The sequence below is a fragment of the Oncorhynchus mykiss genome, chromosome 28, assembly GCF_057628025.1.
Source record: "Oncorhynchus mykiss isolate SJ-2025 chromosome 28, ASM5762802v1, whole genome shotgun sequence".
Lineage (NCBI taxonomy): Eukaryota > Metazoa > Chordata > Actinopteri > Salmoniformes > Salmonidae > Oncorhynchus > Oncorhynchus mykiss.
The window spans coordinates 20,455,418-20,472,781 of NC_143049.1; the positions used below are offsets into that span (position 1 = coordinate 20,455,418).

Consider the following 17,364-nt stretch of genomic DNA (forward strand, 5'->3'; position numbering starts at 1 on the left):
TCCAGGAAGACCATCTCATTCAGAAATGTTGTGAAAGTGAATCTTTCCCTTTGTCTCTATAAAGTTCAGTCACTGAGCTGCGGCATTAACTTGTATTCTAACAAGATTAAAATATATTTGTCCTGGAGATTAGCATACTTAAGTCCTCTTTTGCCTTTTTGGTAGTGGCAGCGTGCTTTGATCTGTGTTGCGTGGCAAGAGCCTAGCTTGGGCCCGGCCATCCAAGTGCCAAGTGTGAAATTGGCCTGATGTCATCCCTATTCTTCACCATATACATCTTTCACCAGCTTAATTATATTTCCGCCACAAAGCCCTAGCTCTTCATTCCATATTCAAGTTTGACTAGGAAGCGTTTAAAAACTATGGATGAATAACTCAGTGGGGGGAAGGGACAGGATGGGTCTTTTGTTTGAGAGACACACGAGGCATCCAATACTTTTCTGATATGTATGTTCTTTTTGAATCAGACTGCCCTTTGCCTCTGCCAATTGGAAGAGGTTAAATTTTATGGCACAGGATATGTGAACTTATGATAACTAACACGTAGGGCAAGTTATTTATTTATTTATTTATTTGTCTTTGGGCATTTGAATGTGGACCTTTTTTAAGGTCTTGTGACTAGTGGTGGCTGGAGTGGTCAAATCATTTTCAGATCGAGGCAGGCAATGAAAATGTGTTAGAACTTACTATCCAAACTTTAACTTTCATCAACATGAAGAGTTCTCCATGGACTTGTTGTGTACTTGATTTGTCCTGTTGAAGACAAAAATAATATTTCAAAAGATTATTCTCTAATACTACTAACCACCTAGCAATTTTATGAATTTGGCTTTAGCTAGCACATATATGTTCCCAATCTACCAAAACAGAAGTCTTCAACTTGTTGCAATTTCCTAGAAATTGTGTGTTGGGAGTTTATTCTGGTTTAAGAAAGTGTCAGCTTTATGTGTATAGCTGTCTCTGGGTGTCTAGGGCTTGAGCTTAACTTCATGACAGATCAAGGGTTACCAAGGTGCTGTTGGCAAGGGGCTCAAAATGGCTGGACAAACTGGACCACTAAATGCTAATTTCCTATGCATGTTAGTTCCTTTGCAGTATGCTGAGTGGACTCCTGGAGGGGGTTTCTCAGAGGAAATGCAACCCTCACACAGGTTATAAGGACTATGATAAACTATTTCTCAAATGTAATTTCAATGGTCCAGGAAGACTATCTAATTCAGAAATGATTTGACCACTTGTATGTTGTTGATGCTCAGTTGTGTTGTTGATGCTCAGATGCAGAGGTGTCATGCCCATAGGGGGCACGTGCTCCCTCAGATTGGTCCTGTTGTAATACTACTAGCCATCTAGCCGTTTTATGAAGTTGGCTTTACCTAAGACATCTAGGTTCCCAAACTCATGACTAGCTACCAAGAAGCCATTTCAGGCTATCAATGCTGTTAGAATAGCTAACTTGTTTCGTGGTACGTGCCCCAGCATAATGCAAAGGAACTATCTTAGCTCTCATGACTCACATTCCTTTCAATATTTTACCCACATTAGTGCAGAGATATAAGAAGCATATTTAATTCTACAAAAAAATGTAACTACCAGTCAGGAGGATACAGAAAAATATGCTGAAAAATACACCTTTTTTGACAGATCTTAATTTTAGCCAGTTTGCTACATCAACAAAATAATCCTGCAGCGACAGGAAATGTGGATGAAAATTAATGGACATTTTTTGTAAGGGTTGATGTATTTTTTGTTAGGGCAAATCAATTCTGACACTTTTAAAGTGGAAATTACACACTTTAGAAGCCTTTTTAAACTTTGAATACACTACAATTTTGCATTTACTGATGTACAAGAAAATTCTCAGCATCAAAATAGTAATCAAACATCTACATCTGTAGAATCAAGCATAATGATTATGGCTCTAGATTTCAGTAAAAAATGTACTGCTAAATTCTCACATTTTGGACTGGGGTGGGGAGGGGCTAGCGTAATTTGTTCCCCATTATTTTTGAGGTGCTCAATAGACATCATTCATCACTGTTATCGAGAGTTGAGGTACAAGCTTATTGAGGATGGATTTTTTTAGAACATTTAGATATTTACATAATTTTATGAGAATCCTTTTTAGGGACATTTTGAATTCTGATGTGTAGAAGAAGTGATGGGTTAAAGGAAATGAGCCTCCTGCAGCTGTGACCGAAGGCTTTGACCTTCATCGGGCTCCCGGCCACAGACTCCATTGAGGAACCAACCAAGTTGCTCAGCTCAGCGTCTGAGAGGCACCAGCTTTTCTCAACCCAGAGAGCTCATCAAGTCAGTGACCGTTGGGTGTTACTTCCACATACAAGCTGGGAAAGAATAGAAATGCAGATGAGGTTCTGGGGCAGGTCAATACTGCGAATGGTCCGCACAGATAATTCTCCCTTTTGTGTTTGGATCCTTTTCTATTCTTTTTTTTTTAAAGCATCAGGTAATACTGAGACCGCAGAGTGTTGTAACCTGTATTGGTGACTGAAGTTCAGTCATATTTGATTGCGTTTGAATTGCTTGGTTATGTATGGCAGTTTTGAAATCAACATGAGTATAGTGTATTATGATCATATTGAAAAGGTGTCATTGTGATCTGGATTTGACCAACCTTACTTGGTTGATGTATGTTAGGGGAAAGTGATCTTGTTGATAAGAGACTCCGTTACAGGCAGAAACTGGGGATGGGATAGCTCTCAACATTCTGGGTTATTAACTTCTCTGTTTCCAAACAACACAGAAAAGTCTCAATGTTAATTTAATGAGGATATGTATCCTATTGAACCTACTAGTTTGAATGTTTCCATAAGCTTTTAATTTCCACTTTGTTATCTGCTGTGGACATGTCTGACAGAGCAAATTATTTCAAGGTAAATGTTATTTGTAGCAACTGAGTGAAGATGCTGTTATGGGATTCCTACAACACTTCGAGATCCTTAAAGAGTTTTGGCACATTTAAGCAATTTCTGGGATACAGAAATAATGTGTACAACTGTACTACATTTTGCTGTTGAGATGCTGGGTCTTCATGTTAGGCTCCTAAGCTCTATTCATGACTACTAAGTATAGGTGGCTTGCATTCAGCATAGTGCACCATTGACTTGAGAAATGGAAATCTGTATTTTGACTTCGCTATGACTTGTGGGGTGGTCACCCGACTACAATTAGGTATACTATGCTGCATATCACTTAGGCTGTCTATAACATCATCGTGCGCCTTGGTGCAAGTTCATGTGTAACTTTTTTTGTGGTCAACATTTCAGTAGTAGTTTTCATTTAGTAAATACATTTTAGACTGTTTGCCTGGTGAAACTAACAGTCATATTTTCCATTGTCATTGGGGACAAGATACTTTCTCTATATACCATGTTTGGATTCTGTTCATTTTGAACAATTAAACTTTTTTTTAAGGAACTTGAACTCTGCAAGTAGCCCTATTACAGTAGGCCATTACTAGCATTTAATGTCTATGTAAACACCACTTTAATTGCAGACTGTGAAATAAAGTATAACCATAATGTTGATGCATGAAATAATGTATTCTTTCAAGGTTTATTTAGCTGAGGACCACCTGCAAATAGCCAATTACACAATGCTGTTTACTCTTTATGAGAAAACAAGTCCACATATGTCTATTGAGAGCTAGCCCATCCAACTAGCCCAACAGTGAACTCGCATCATGGTAAGTTTTTGGAATATACTAACTGCTTATTAGAGGAAAATATTTTGAAGTTGCCCTATTGCCCACATTTTGTTCTGTACTGTTTAGCAGAATGAAATTTCCCTTGCTGTCTCATTAACCTTCAAGACAGGCCAGTAATTGTTATGCTAATTGATATTACGTTGTTTCAACACACATGTGACCTGGCCATATCACATTTATGCCTCAGAAATTATTCCCAGAGTGGATGTTTCTGAATTAACAGTAGGCTATTAGTCAGCCTGTATTTTTAGAGTACTGATTATGTTGTTTATTGTTTATAAGCACAAAAGAAAATAAAGGATTTAAAATTGTGTTAGTATTCTTGTGGTTTATTTACTTACAGTTAAATACACAGTTATGATACAAATTATTTACATTTGTCTGATATCAAAGAATACTGGGGGGGGGAACACAACCAAAACTTTGTCCTTCTTTATACAGGTTTCAAAATGTTGTAAATTCACGTTGTATACCATCTGTAATGGTAATAGCCCATTCCTGATAGAAACATGTAATGTGTTAGTTCTTTGTAGCACAGTACTCATAAGAAAAGTTCATTTACGGAACTTTTAAGGCAAAGTGTGTTTTAAGTTTGGATTTTAATTTACACACACTTTAATATTGACAATGAAAGAAATTCACATCATAAGACCACAATTTGGTATGGATACAGCAACGTTTGTCTCACATGATATACAGGTGACAGATTGCAGCTTTCATGCAAAGGCCTCTAAACGTTTCATTCACAAAAACAAGGTATTGCAAGATAAATAAGTTATGTAAACATTCCAGAAGTCTCTTTTCGAGAAACATGACCACTTAGACTATGAGTATTGTTCATAAATATGAATGTTATGTTATTTGCAAATAATATGGATGTCATACTATAGAACGCATGGACTATTTGATATAGATAGATGCGGTAAAGGATTCAATGGAACGCAGACCAGATTGGCGCACATTCAACAGATCTGCTCTAACAAAGTGGATTTTCTTTAAATCCGTCATATATTGTAACAGGCCCACAATGTGGTTACTTAAGTCCGATTTTGGATATATTTGGCTGTTTTCGCTGCATAACATGTAGAAGTTGTCCCTTTTCAGGTTTAGAAGAAGTGACTGCTAAATGCTAACTCCTGCTCGTATAAACTGGTTAGCATAGCTAGCGTACAGAAATCGGTGGTGGTAGTAAAATTCGTTTGTAACTGTAATGCAGTTGATTGGTAACGATTACATGAACATGTGTTTGTGTGGACATCCATACACGCATTTTACTCCGAGTTTTACCTCAACATAGTGTGAAATACACATATAAACAATAGCCTAAATTTAGGCTACTTTTGCTGGGGGACAATGAGACTCGGGATCTTGACCCCATGGCCCTTTCCCCTAATCGTTTCCATGGCAATTCCAGTGATTTGGTCGAGTTCGATTGACCTCTTTACCGTATCTATTGCCTACATTATTTGTACAGTAAACCTATATATGACGCCCGTTGGCGTTACTTCATCCCTGAAGTTGTTAATAAAACTATAATGATTGAAATGAAGACATACAGTCCGTATAGGCTTCACTTGGCACTGAAATCCTGATTTGAGCCGGGGTAAAAATGTATTTTGTTGGTAGTGGAACTGACCCAAAACGATTGCATTTCCATGATCATTTCAAAATGGATATCTGTTCAATTCCAGTTGTTGCCATCCACCACTCCTCCCTATTTAAAACCCATTGGATATGAGCTAAGCGCGCATGACTTAAACTTTTGGTTGCATCGTAGCATTGTTAACCAATGGAAGTTTGTGATATACGCTTGCATACCAGACACATATTTCGGTTTATATAATACTGTTTTGTTTTTCTTACAATATGCTATCTATTTCAACAGAGGTCCTTTTGTGAAAGTTAAGTTAGGTTACATTCATTTTAAGCCTCAACTCATTTCTATAGTTTGGGTCAAGTTTAAAGTAACGTATAGGCCTGTTGAATATATTTATTTTTTATCAAATCTGTCTCATATCAATAGCCTATAAGTAGTCTAGGCCTACCCAAAGCGGAATTATTTTGCTGAAATAATTCAAATGTAATGCTCACGAGAACTATAGCCTAGCTAATGCAGAATTCGAATATAAAAAGACATTCTTATCAGATAATACGCATAATTCAATGCGTATGGTCCCTCCATATCAACTCAGAAAGGCTGTATTTTTTACACAAAACAATGGAAACCTCAAATAAACATCAAAATACAACGAAACAGTTTGATACAAATTAAAATCACAGATAAACACAATTTAGGCTGTTTAAATTCACAGTTTGTAAAATGCAGCAGAAAAAATCTTTGGACTTCAGCCTGTTTTCATTATTTCGTTAAACGTGTCCACAAAGTCAAGTACGCCTACCAACAAAAAAAAGAACAACTTGCTAAAAACCCAACAAAAACCCAACAAACTTTAATGATGATGAAGCATTCTAAAGTTTCAGGGAGTACATGGCAAGTGTTACAACACAAAATGGTTTAGTCCCTATATACTGTATATAGGCTACAGAAAATTGCAAAATCCTGTCTCATTCATGTTTAAATATCTGCTGGTATTATGTACACTGGCCCTTTAAAGTTATTTATTGCATTGTTTATTTTTCTTCAATCGCTGTCTGATTTTTCATCCTTAGATGATGTGGCATGATTGTATAGTCCTTGTGCCATCAGGTGCAAGGCTAAAGAGTTTTTATTTCCAGTAGCCTTCTTTATTTTGGCCCTCTTGTTTTGAAACCAGATTTTAATTTGAGATTCGTTGAGGCCGAGTTCTTGTGCCAGACTTTGTCTTCTCTGTTCGGTCAGGTACCGATTAGTCTGAAACTCCGTTTTTAGTCTCTGGAGCTGTTCTGCTGTGAAGGCCGTTCTTGGACGCTTGTCATCCTTGCTTGGTGTCGTTGTCGTGGTCGACTTCTTTGGTTTTCGAGATCTTGGCCCTGTAGATTAGAATACATTCAATGACCAAACTTTGAAACGAAAAAAAGTATACCTTCATCGTCCTCAATAACATGATCACTAATGTCAGACTAATTAATATGATGATCATCAGAACCTAGTAACATGCAAGAATAGGCCTAGTTGTAGGCCTAGTAGCCAAGGAGGCCTGGTAGGCCATATGGGCATTTAGTAGCAGGCTAGTAGAATAAGTATTGTGTTGGTATTAATATGAGCCACATTTCCAATATAGGCACAATAAACTATAGGCCTAAATGTCATTAGAATTTAGTGTAGCCTATTCTAAAAGGGTGCGGGGTTTTGTGTGCATAGTAGACGATGATGGTGTTGATTGGGGTGGGGTTAGAGGGAGGCGGTATAGGCGCCCCTTTCTCACTGTTACCATAGGAACTACATTTATACGCTTGCATTTTCATAAATGTGTAATGAATATTGTAAACATTTATTGAAACTCTGCTGTTTGGAGTAGGCTAGTTCTACACCAAATAAGAGATCGATTCGCAGCTACACGTGTATTGGCTTCACAATATATCATTTGAATATTATTATGATCAATTGGCCCATCTTCCATCGAAGCATATTTTTTTCGTACTGCAAAATACCCTCCGTTTTCTGGAATGGTTTTTATTCCGTTTATTTCGTGAAATGCACGCCTATGCTATTTAAGACTAAGATTAAACAGTGGGAACGTTTTTTGTTTAGTAGCATAATGAAACTTTCTTTTGTTTGCCTATTATTTTTGAATTGTTCGGAGAAGTTAATGTATTCATTCCATTATGCATAATATAGGGACTATAGGCAACATGTTATACGACAATGGGATATTAACAATATTAACTTTGTTAGTGCTTCTAAAGCTAAATTAATAGTCCAATATGACAATTCCTAAGTTTAATAAACGATGCTAGTAACTAGAAATTAAATGAAAATGGCCAACTATAATAGTTGCTCTGATACACTTCTGAAGTTGAAGAAAAAATAAATAAAACAAACATTCGGCTATAGGCCATAATGGAAGATTGACATTAATAATCACAACCAGCAGCTAGGCCTAGACCTAATATGAGAATAGTTTGAGAATATTATGACATCATCACAGCGGGCTCAAGCACAAGAATAACTGCACACGGTGGTTATGCATGTGGACGGAATACACTTTTTGCCTCTCTCCATTGTAAACAAAATTCAAATTATATTTTTTTCTAAAGACTACTGAGGAACAATGGTGTAAACGTTTCACTACTGCTTTAAAAGTTACTTTGAAACTTTACTACTTCGATATTTTTAATATTTCGATAGATTCAATCCTTTTTTCTCCAAAAATGATTTACTTCTATTTTTTCTTCTTAATTTTCTTTTTCTCTCTCTTTATAATTCAACTGGAATTGTCAGCTTGATAATAATTGCATGACTAGCCAAATATTTGTATGGTGACAATAGACTTATAATAGGCTAACAGTAAAAATAAAATGTATTGCCTGATATATAGGCTATTTGGTTTGTAACCGCCAATATTATCCAATCAGAATTCCTAGGATAATCGAGGTCTTCTGTAGTTATGGATAAATTCGGAATATTTTTCATTAATTGGCAGGTAAAAAAAAGAGATGTAGAATATTATTTTATTAATTTCCTAAAAGTTCAGGACAAAGCCTTGAAAATATGTTACACAAAGGGATACTTTAAATGCTTGTATTATGTGGCTGCAGGATGTGGTTTCAGGTTTATTTTTCGACATATTTAGTTCACCAAGTCAGTTTATATTGCACTCAAGCGATCCAATGGCTCATAGTATTCATATTCGTACTAAATACTACGGCAATAAAAATACTAGACGTTACCTGATGATGGTCGGTCCGAATATCTTGTACAATACACCCAGGCTGGCCAGAGCATAGGTTTCGACGAAGGTGCAGAATTGGCATGAGAACTTTCCGAGTCGGAGCTCAGGCACTGATCTCCAATTTCTTCTGCGGGCTTGAGAAGCGTATCTGCAACAATATCTGCTTTTTTTGGCTCACTGACTGAACGAGAATTCGATGTTCCTTCCCCTGACACCGTCCCACCGAACTGCCCAGATTTTGGGGGAAGGCCAGGACTATTCTCTCGTCCATTGAGGTGATTCTCATCATAATTAAAAGTCCCATCTTTCCTCCGTCCAAAGTCTGGTCGTAAAATATTATCAATATAAAAGTTGGTGATCCTGTGCGGTTGCTGGTTCCCAGGTGCTTGGAGAAGAGGAAGAATAGCTCTGTTGGACTCTTCGCCCGAATCTTGATGCTCTCTATTGCCATTAGAATTTTCTTCCATAGTGAAATACTCAATGTCCAATTGTGGCACTTTTCTCGCTCTCCCACACAAAAGTATAAATATGAATTTATAAGGTTTCTAGTTTATTCCTCGTCCAATGCGTTTTTCAATAAAACGGAATAGGAAATAAAAACTAGTTCAGTTTTTTTCAGTATCTAGTTGTGGTAGTAGGCCTACTGAAAATCCACCTCTTGCCTTTTTCACAAAGAAAAAACATACTTTAAAATGTATTTCTCCGCCTGGCTATGGTTGATATTTGTTGAGAAAGTAGCCTACCATATAAAATGCTGAGTTGTAGTGGTTCCCTTTTAGGACAAATCCAACATTAATGCTTCAACTTCTAAACTACGAGTAGATAGAGGTGCTAACTGCTCCTGAAATACTTCCACTATGGATTTTGGTTCTTATTTTTAATAGGCTACGAGTCCCCCCAGTGACGTTGCCGTCCGGTATCCAAGACACGTGCCTTGGACCAATAGAGTTCCTGAAATGTTACCACATGACCGATGACTCTACACTTGACAGCACCCATACTCCCAATTCCCCAAACTCTAGTATTAAAAAAACATAAACAAGTAGGACACTATTTCCGATTCAGTCAGCCATCCCAGGTAATTTTTTTATAATCAAAACCAAAGTATTTTCTGCAGAGTTTTGTGTAAGGCTATAGAGAAATCATTTCGTTGGTTTCTCGGTTCAAAGAGCACTAGGCATGCTCATGAAAAGGGGTATCCCCGAATGGGGGTGGGGTGTGAACCTCAAATAGGCCTATGTTTTTCGACTTGAAAATAGTTGCATCATATTGATGGAGACGATTACCAAACATAGCCAGCACTCGCTAAACGCTTTAGCAGTCCCCAACATTACCGAATAAGTTCCCAGTGGTGTTTCCCGACTAGGTGCACATGATGGGTGGTTCACTTGCGAGGCTACTCGTTTTTTCGGCTATTGCACTTGAAATAGTCCTATATGAAATTCCCCATGTAATTTGAAATATTCGCCTATGGTGTCAAAGTACCCTAATCAAAGATGGTGCATAATAGTCATCCGTCGTTGGTGTCTGGTTATCTAATTAACTGATTGGCTACAATTCTACATAAAGATTGTTGCCCTAGTGGACGCTGACTATCTGTTTGGTCTTTAAGTCAATTCATGATCCAAAATTGGGTTGCGCTTAAAAAGGACCGTGGCGCTTTAAATATTGGCGATGCAACACAATGCTGTGATTTCACATGTTGCAGTTAAGAATTGAAGCCTAGTCTTCTCTCAGTGGCCTAAGCCATGGGTGATGTCCTCAGGTCCAGTCTTTAGGTAAAATGCAGCCATTAGCCCAAACAGGATAGCCTATAGGCTAATGAATAATCATGAATGTTCATTCAAGGTTTGTGGTGAGGTATTTTTCAGAGCAGCATAGCCTAGGCTAGCCCACATAGGCCAACTCGTTCTCTCTTAAGTGGGATGCAAATTTGTTTCAGCAATGTCTGTTATTATTTTTTAAAGACAAGCCTAAATCCTTTATGGCCAAATAACTATATCTTATGATTATTTGCAAAAGTCCCACATGGCATTTTTGACTGTATAGTGAGTGGGTCTATATACTGTCTAACTGTCATATATGCTTACAATCGAAGTGGGTCATTTCGACATATTGCCGAGCGAAATTAACTCCTGTCAACAAGAGCGCATCTTGCGCTTCAAAATTGGTGCACTGTAGGTGTGCAGTAGGTTATACTAATACAGCCGTATTGAGCGCATCGTTATTTTCTATTTTTGATAACTATGGCCTATAGCATCACCAAAAAACTCGATGTAGCCTATTGTTGGAAGAGGTCATATACCTGAATCCATATTTTGTGTTTGTTGGCCTATAGTTGAGGGATGTAGAAGACAGAAGTTACTCCAAATGTTAAATGATCCGCAAAAGATTACTGTACAAAAATAATGCACGAGAATAGCCTATTGATAATGATGACCTAAGGCTGTCGTGTTTTGATGGGAGTGCTTGTAAGTCCAACTAATACGAAAATATATGTTTTCGACTGCTACTTTTAAAATATGAAATGTACAAAACTGGCTGCTGTTTGAGAATATTGAGTTGGATTGAGCTGATCTATTTTCCCCTTTTCATTGTCTTTATAGAAGGATGTAGAGGTTACGGGTTTATACATCACGAATAGAAAACCTTTGCATATAGGTCTATCAAAAACAGGTGGGAAAAAAAAATGTGTTCACGAAATAGTGTCAAATCTTTGCGTTATACGGCTGTATTAAATCATAAAAGGTTTTGAAAAATTTCTGCCCCCCCCCCCCCCCCCCCAAAAAAAAAATGTAATTCAGCAAAATATTGGCCTATTGTTTTGTAGACCTAGTGTCTCAATATATGTTTGTGATTAGTTTTGTTTAGGGTACTTCTGTCGTGATACAGGCTATTATGCCTATGTTTGCAGATCATATGGATGCCATATTGATTAAGGTAAAAAAGTGCACCTGCACCAAACATTAAATGCAACATTTAATAGCACTTAAAAGGACAACGTGCTTTGCTTTTGAAACGCTCACTTTTATCATGGAGGTATAGGCTACATGTGACGAAGCAAACACGGAAATTCCAATTGGCTGAAAAACTTTTTGGGGAATACTGCATTCGTGTTCCAATTGAAACTGATGTGCCGCAGACGTGTTGACGTTATTTGAAATGATTTACGCTGTTCTACAATGCTTATTTGCACATTTACCAGAACTCATTGGCGAAGTCGGAGCCTGTAATCGAAAAGACAGCTTGAAGTTGTCAGAGGTCCAAGCAGATGTCAGATGGGTTTTGTTGAGCCTGTATTATGGCTACTCCATTATTCGAAATGTCGTTTAACCTGCTTTGAACTTCTCAGGCAAAACAAGGATCCTAGAAGGACATTCTATAGGCCTAGCCTACTTTTCCGTCATTTAAATCAGGGCAGGTGATAGAAAGTAGATCCTCCCTTCAATTACCTTTTATTTAACCGCTTTCCCGAGGATTTACAGTCAAAAGTCCAAATACTTACTTCACTTTTGAGCAGTAACTTTAGCTAATTAATAAACCACAACAAGGGTGTAATGTTTATTTTATATTAAGCTCATGCAGATTCGATAGCCTACTGAAGTGGTGACTATGCCTTGTGTAATTGAGCAAAACCTTATGTTATATAACCTAATATTGCAATTGAAGTGCAAAGATGAACAAATGTGCAGAGATAGCCATTGAAATAGATTTCATGGACATTTCTGTGCTTCATGGTGACATCCTCAACTCTCACAATCTGCAAATCTGTCTGTAAAACAGAAATACAATTAGGCGTAGGCTATTGATTGCAAATGTGCAATCCGTCCCTTTACAGAGTTGGTCTTAGGCCAACTCATATTTTTCTCAAAATGATAATTAACTGCTCATATTTAAAACATCGCAGTTCAACCAACCTCTATGCACCTTTTCCTTAAACACTTTTCTGTATAGGCTATTATTATTATTCAACTCAATAAATAAAAAATCTGCATCATGACTTAGCCTAAACAGTTGGGAAAATATTGCCTTATGAGTCTAATAATTCTAGTCTAGCCTATTTGAACGGAATAATCTCCAGCCATATTTATTAGGCCTACCTGATGCCCATTTTCGTTACTTCCATCCTAGCTCTCCTAGCCCAGCCAAAACATTCTATTCGGGTAAATGTATCTTTCTATTTGGTTTATCTTCCCCTTCAGAAAGGGTTATACGCTAGAGGGTCAGAGGGATTTGTGAATGAACGCTAAAGCGTTGGCTGCAGCTCACAGATCATAGTCTCAGATCAGCAGCACACAGATGTGCTCTATTGAATGGCTGTGATATCTGCTCTGTAACAATGCAGGGGTCATGTGGGATACTGCTGCTTCCTGTTGGCCTTTGAAAAACAAACGGAGGGAGAAAACACTAAGGGGGTCCCCGAGGATGCGGATAAAGGTTAGGCTACTGACCACTTCCTATTTAGTCTGGAAAGCTGTTGGTGAAAATTGTGCGGCACACTGGTCTCAACTCTGATAAGGTTTTTCTGGCCAGGACATATCCAACTTTCATAGTGTTTTCCTTTAGGTTAGATTATGTAGATCTGTTTAACATACTGTATATGCCTAATAACTAAATCTTCCCGACACATTTTATCAGTTGACCAAGGTTTCCCAAAGTCGGTCCTAGGCCCCTCCCGTGCACGTTTTGTTTTTTTGCCCTAGCACTACACAGCTGAATCAAATAGCCAACTCATCATCAAGCTTTGATTATTTGAATCAGCTGCGTAGTGCTAGGGAAAAAAACAAAACGTTCACCCGGTGTGGGGTGGGGGTGCTCGTCGTGGACACGTCGTTCAATATTATTTTCCATAAAACGCATAGCCCCTCGTTGATTATCCCTTATATAACCCATTAATGTACAACGATGTTACATCACATAATGTCATATCCCAGGGAAATTAATCGTGAATAACGGTCAAATAAATCCGTTACAAAACTCAATTGCTTGTTGTCAAGGATGTCATTTTAATATAGGTATAGGCTACGTGTCATTTACACGTGTATTTGTCCATAAACATGTAACTTATTGGAGAAATAGAGTGAAACTAGTTTAGGACATGCTGGTTATCTACTTATAGCCTAGATCAGAGGTACTCAACTCTTACCCTAAGAGGTCCGGAGCTTGCTGGTTTTCTGTTCTATCTGATAATTAATTGCACACATCTGGTGTCCCAGGTCTAAACAAATCCTTGATTAAAGGGGAACAATGAAAAAATGCAGTGGAGCTGGTTTCGAGGTCCGGAGTTGAGTTTGAGGGGCCTAGATTATTGATCTGTCCCACTGTCCGCACTTTCCTTTAAAGTGGCCAAGTCTCCTTGACCAGTGACGAGACGTTGAAAGGGCCAAGTGAACGATTGCTTTTGGGGTTTAATTACTGGTTACTGGTTCATCACCCTGATCGCCCTGGCGTGGACAAATCCCATCTGAATAGGCGTTTGAAACTGAGCCAGTCTGGGTTTCTCCAGTCAACTCCACTCCAGTCTTTTCCTTTGCTTTTTGGGGTACCGTGGTTGCAGCAACTACCAGGCTACAGCGACAAAAGAGGGTTTTGGTCCATTGCATTTTAATTTCGGTCAGTTCAGTAAAGACATTATGGCGTAATTCAGTGAAATAGAGTACTTGATCAATTCTTATAGGCCTATATAATGATTTGGATCTTTAATTTAATGGAATTTAACTGACACCAGCCGTGCAATTTAGGACCACTTGATAATGCTAAGCAAAAGTGTCTTGATCCATTTACAGACAAGGATTGTGTTCTCATGTGCATAATACGAATTTAGTGGACTTTTACTTGTCTTCAGTAGTCTATGATACAGTATATTAAGTTTGAGTCATTGATCATAATTGAAAGTTAAACAATAATACAGTCTTATTCTAAGATGATTTAACCCGTAAACTCACATTTTACACTAATTTAGCCCTGTAGAAATACGCACGTACATTCAATAGTGAATTTACAATATGCACAACTGTTATGTGACATCTTTTTATGGCTCATGTGAGACATTTGATAAAATACCTGGCCTCCCATTATAATGCATTTTGTCAAGAATACTTCATGAAGAGCTTCACACTCAGAGCTAGACAAGGAAATATGAAAAAGGGTGGAAAGCAGAACTGTTTGAACCTTGGTGGCAAAATTGGTTCATTCGAAGTGCAGTAAATGCATTTGCTTGATGTTAAATATTATTTAACAAATAATCTATGTCCTGAGGACTTTAATCATTTGTCAGCATGGAGGTCAACAATAGCCTATACTGTACTCCGTTCAAAGACGCAAGTCACGAAATGCATTGACTTAGAAATATTGAACTTTTGAAAGACTCAGACCACTGTGTTGTGCTTGGTGTAACTGGCTTGAATATCCAGCATTATAATTGACCATGAAATAACATATGTTTGTTTTCAATTACTTCTCATAATATGCATTGATAACTTAAGACCTTGACCTAATGTAGAATAACATTTAGAAGCTATCTCCTTGACAGTACCTGAGTGATGTGTTATTTCATCGACCAAATAGTATTGTTCTGATAGATTATCAGGGAACAATGCCCCAATTAAAAAATGTGTTGCTCCCTTTTATTAATCTGATACCACTGATTGAATCCCTGTGTAAGTACTAGTGTATATGGACCCCCAGGGATATTTTATTAGACATGTTGGCTCTTTCCCTTTTCGCTCCAGCAGGTCATTTTCAGGATTTCAATTAACAGAATGTTATCAAAATGTAATAGTCCTGATAATATTTCACTATTTCTTTAGAGAATATTTCCATAATTTAATTTATGTTACCCCCATGTTGAAATTAACAATAGGTAGCCTATGCTGTACCATAAAAGTTGATGGTTTTTATTTTTATTTATTTTATTTTACCTTTATTTAACCAGGCAAGTCAGTTAAGAACAAATTCTTATTTTCAATGACGGCCTGGGAACAGTGGGTTAACTGCCTGTTCAGGGGCAGAACGACAGATTTGTACCTTGTCAGCTCGGGGGTTTGAACTCACAACCTTCCGGTTACTAGTCCAACGCTCTAACCACTAGGCTACCCTGCCTTGACCTATTGGCCCTAGAAAATGTTTGAAAGTGCCTTGAAGTGTGTGCACAATGCACATGCGTTTGTGTGAGTGATCTTCTGTGATTTCAAAAAGAAAGTAGTTATTGAATTTCTTTTCACGGGCAAAATAAGTAATAATATCTCTTTCCACCAGGGGTCTCTGCTTTCCATTATCCAGAGTTATTCTGATAACCAGCCGGCATATAAGCAGAAAGCGTAAACAGTGCTATCTAGTGGTGCATTTGGGTTAAGATATTTGGGATACACATGGGATTTTATAACATTTCTTTCAGTTGATTTTCCAACTGTAATCTAAGAACATTTTGGCATATCAGATACTTTTTTTTGTTTTACCATGTTAACATGCTAAACTAAAAACCTGGTTTATGGTAATTGTCCAAACAATCTGTTATGTAAATAGGTCCATAAAATTAATAATTGTCATTACAAAATGATCAACATAGGCCACATGTGAGCCATGATTCATGGATGGAATACACACGTATCTTCATGACCCGAGGCACAGCTCGTATAAGAAACAGAACCGTTACCATGGAGTTGATCCAGAGAGGAAATGTTGGCCCTGCTCCCAGAAATTTCTGGGCGGAAGGCTGACTGTCAGTACCCCACCAGGACTGTATAAGAAGCTGTCTCAGAAGGGAAGGGACTGATACTGGATGGTTGCTGCTGGTGAGCCTGGTGGCAGACCTGTTAGTGAGAAAATAGACGTATCAGTGTAATTCAAATTAAAAACTCAAATAAAATATAGACTACAAGGTCTACTTGTGATGCTTAGTGGCAGCTTGTTGTAGTCCTGGGAAAAACATTCAGTGAATACAAAGAAGATGGATTATTTAAATGGATAGTTCACCCAAATTTACCTCATAGAAAGTAATCTATGGAACCAGAGAATCAGTGGCCCAACAATTGGGTTTGTTTATGTGCTCTATGAATGATCAGATGTTTCTGATGTCGAAAATATATGAAACATTTTCACTGTCCAAAATGTTTCCAAGGACCTCGGAACAGCATGTTAGCTGTTGCTTCAAGATGGACTCCCTGTCATGAAATCATAGAGCCATAATGCTCACTACACTTAATTTATGAACTGACATGATGTGTTTGCAATTGAACAGGTACTTACCTCAATAGTCATGCTTGATTAATATAATCCTCTTGAGCATGCTATACCTGTAAAGGAGAAAGACAATATGCTTGCATGGGTAAAATGTACTTTAATGAAACTGCTTCACCTTGTCAAACACTTCAGATAAAGGATGTCAAATTCTAACTCTGAGGTCACAAGGTCACATTTTCATATGTAATGTAGCTGTCAATTAAGTGATCCCATTACAGATTTAATTGGATGCATTTCAGAGTTTGTCAAGGTCTTTTCACACGGATGTCCATAATTCACTATGGCTATTTAACTATAGGCTATTTCATACACACCCGCTGTGGCCAGTTTGACAGGACTTCAATTTGACACCTTCTAATTAATGAAGTAATTAGGCCAATTAGCTAAGAACTGTGGAGGAATTATTTCCAGAGTAGAAGATATCTCTGAAAATGTGAATTACACATGTTTGAAATATAGGGAAACCATGTTACGGTCTCAAGAATATAGAAAAGAACCGTCTTTATCAGTCCTACAGTCAGTGGTGTAGTGGAGGGTAAACGCAAGTAAACACAGTTTACTCAC

General features: G+C 37.7%; 1 protein-coding gene across 1 annotated transcript; it reads right to left on the reverse strand.

Annotated features, from left to right (window-relative positions):
• Positions 1-6,149: 6,149 nt before the first annotated feature.
• On the reverse strand, positions 6,150-9,143 carry LOC110508694 (homeobox protein engrailed-2b-like). The gene is made up of 2 exons (XM_021589415.3): positions 8,558-9,143; positions 6,150-6,697 (listed from the first exon to the last, which is right to left on the reverse strand). Exons 1-2 carry the CDS (start codon positions 9,024-9,026, stop codon positions 6,369-6,371), a joined length of 798 nt encoding a protein of 265 aa, XP_021445090.2. The 5' UTR covers positions 9,027-9,143; the 3' UTR covers positions 6,150-6,368.
• Positions 9,144-17,364: the final 8,221 nt, after the last annotated feature.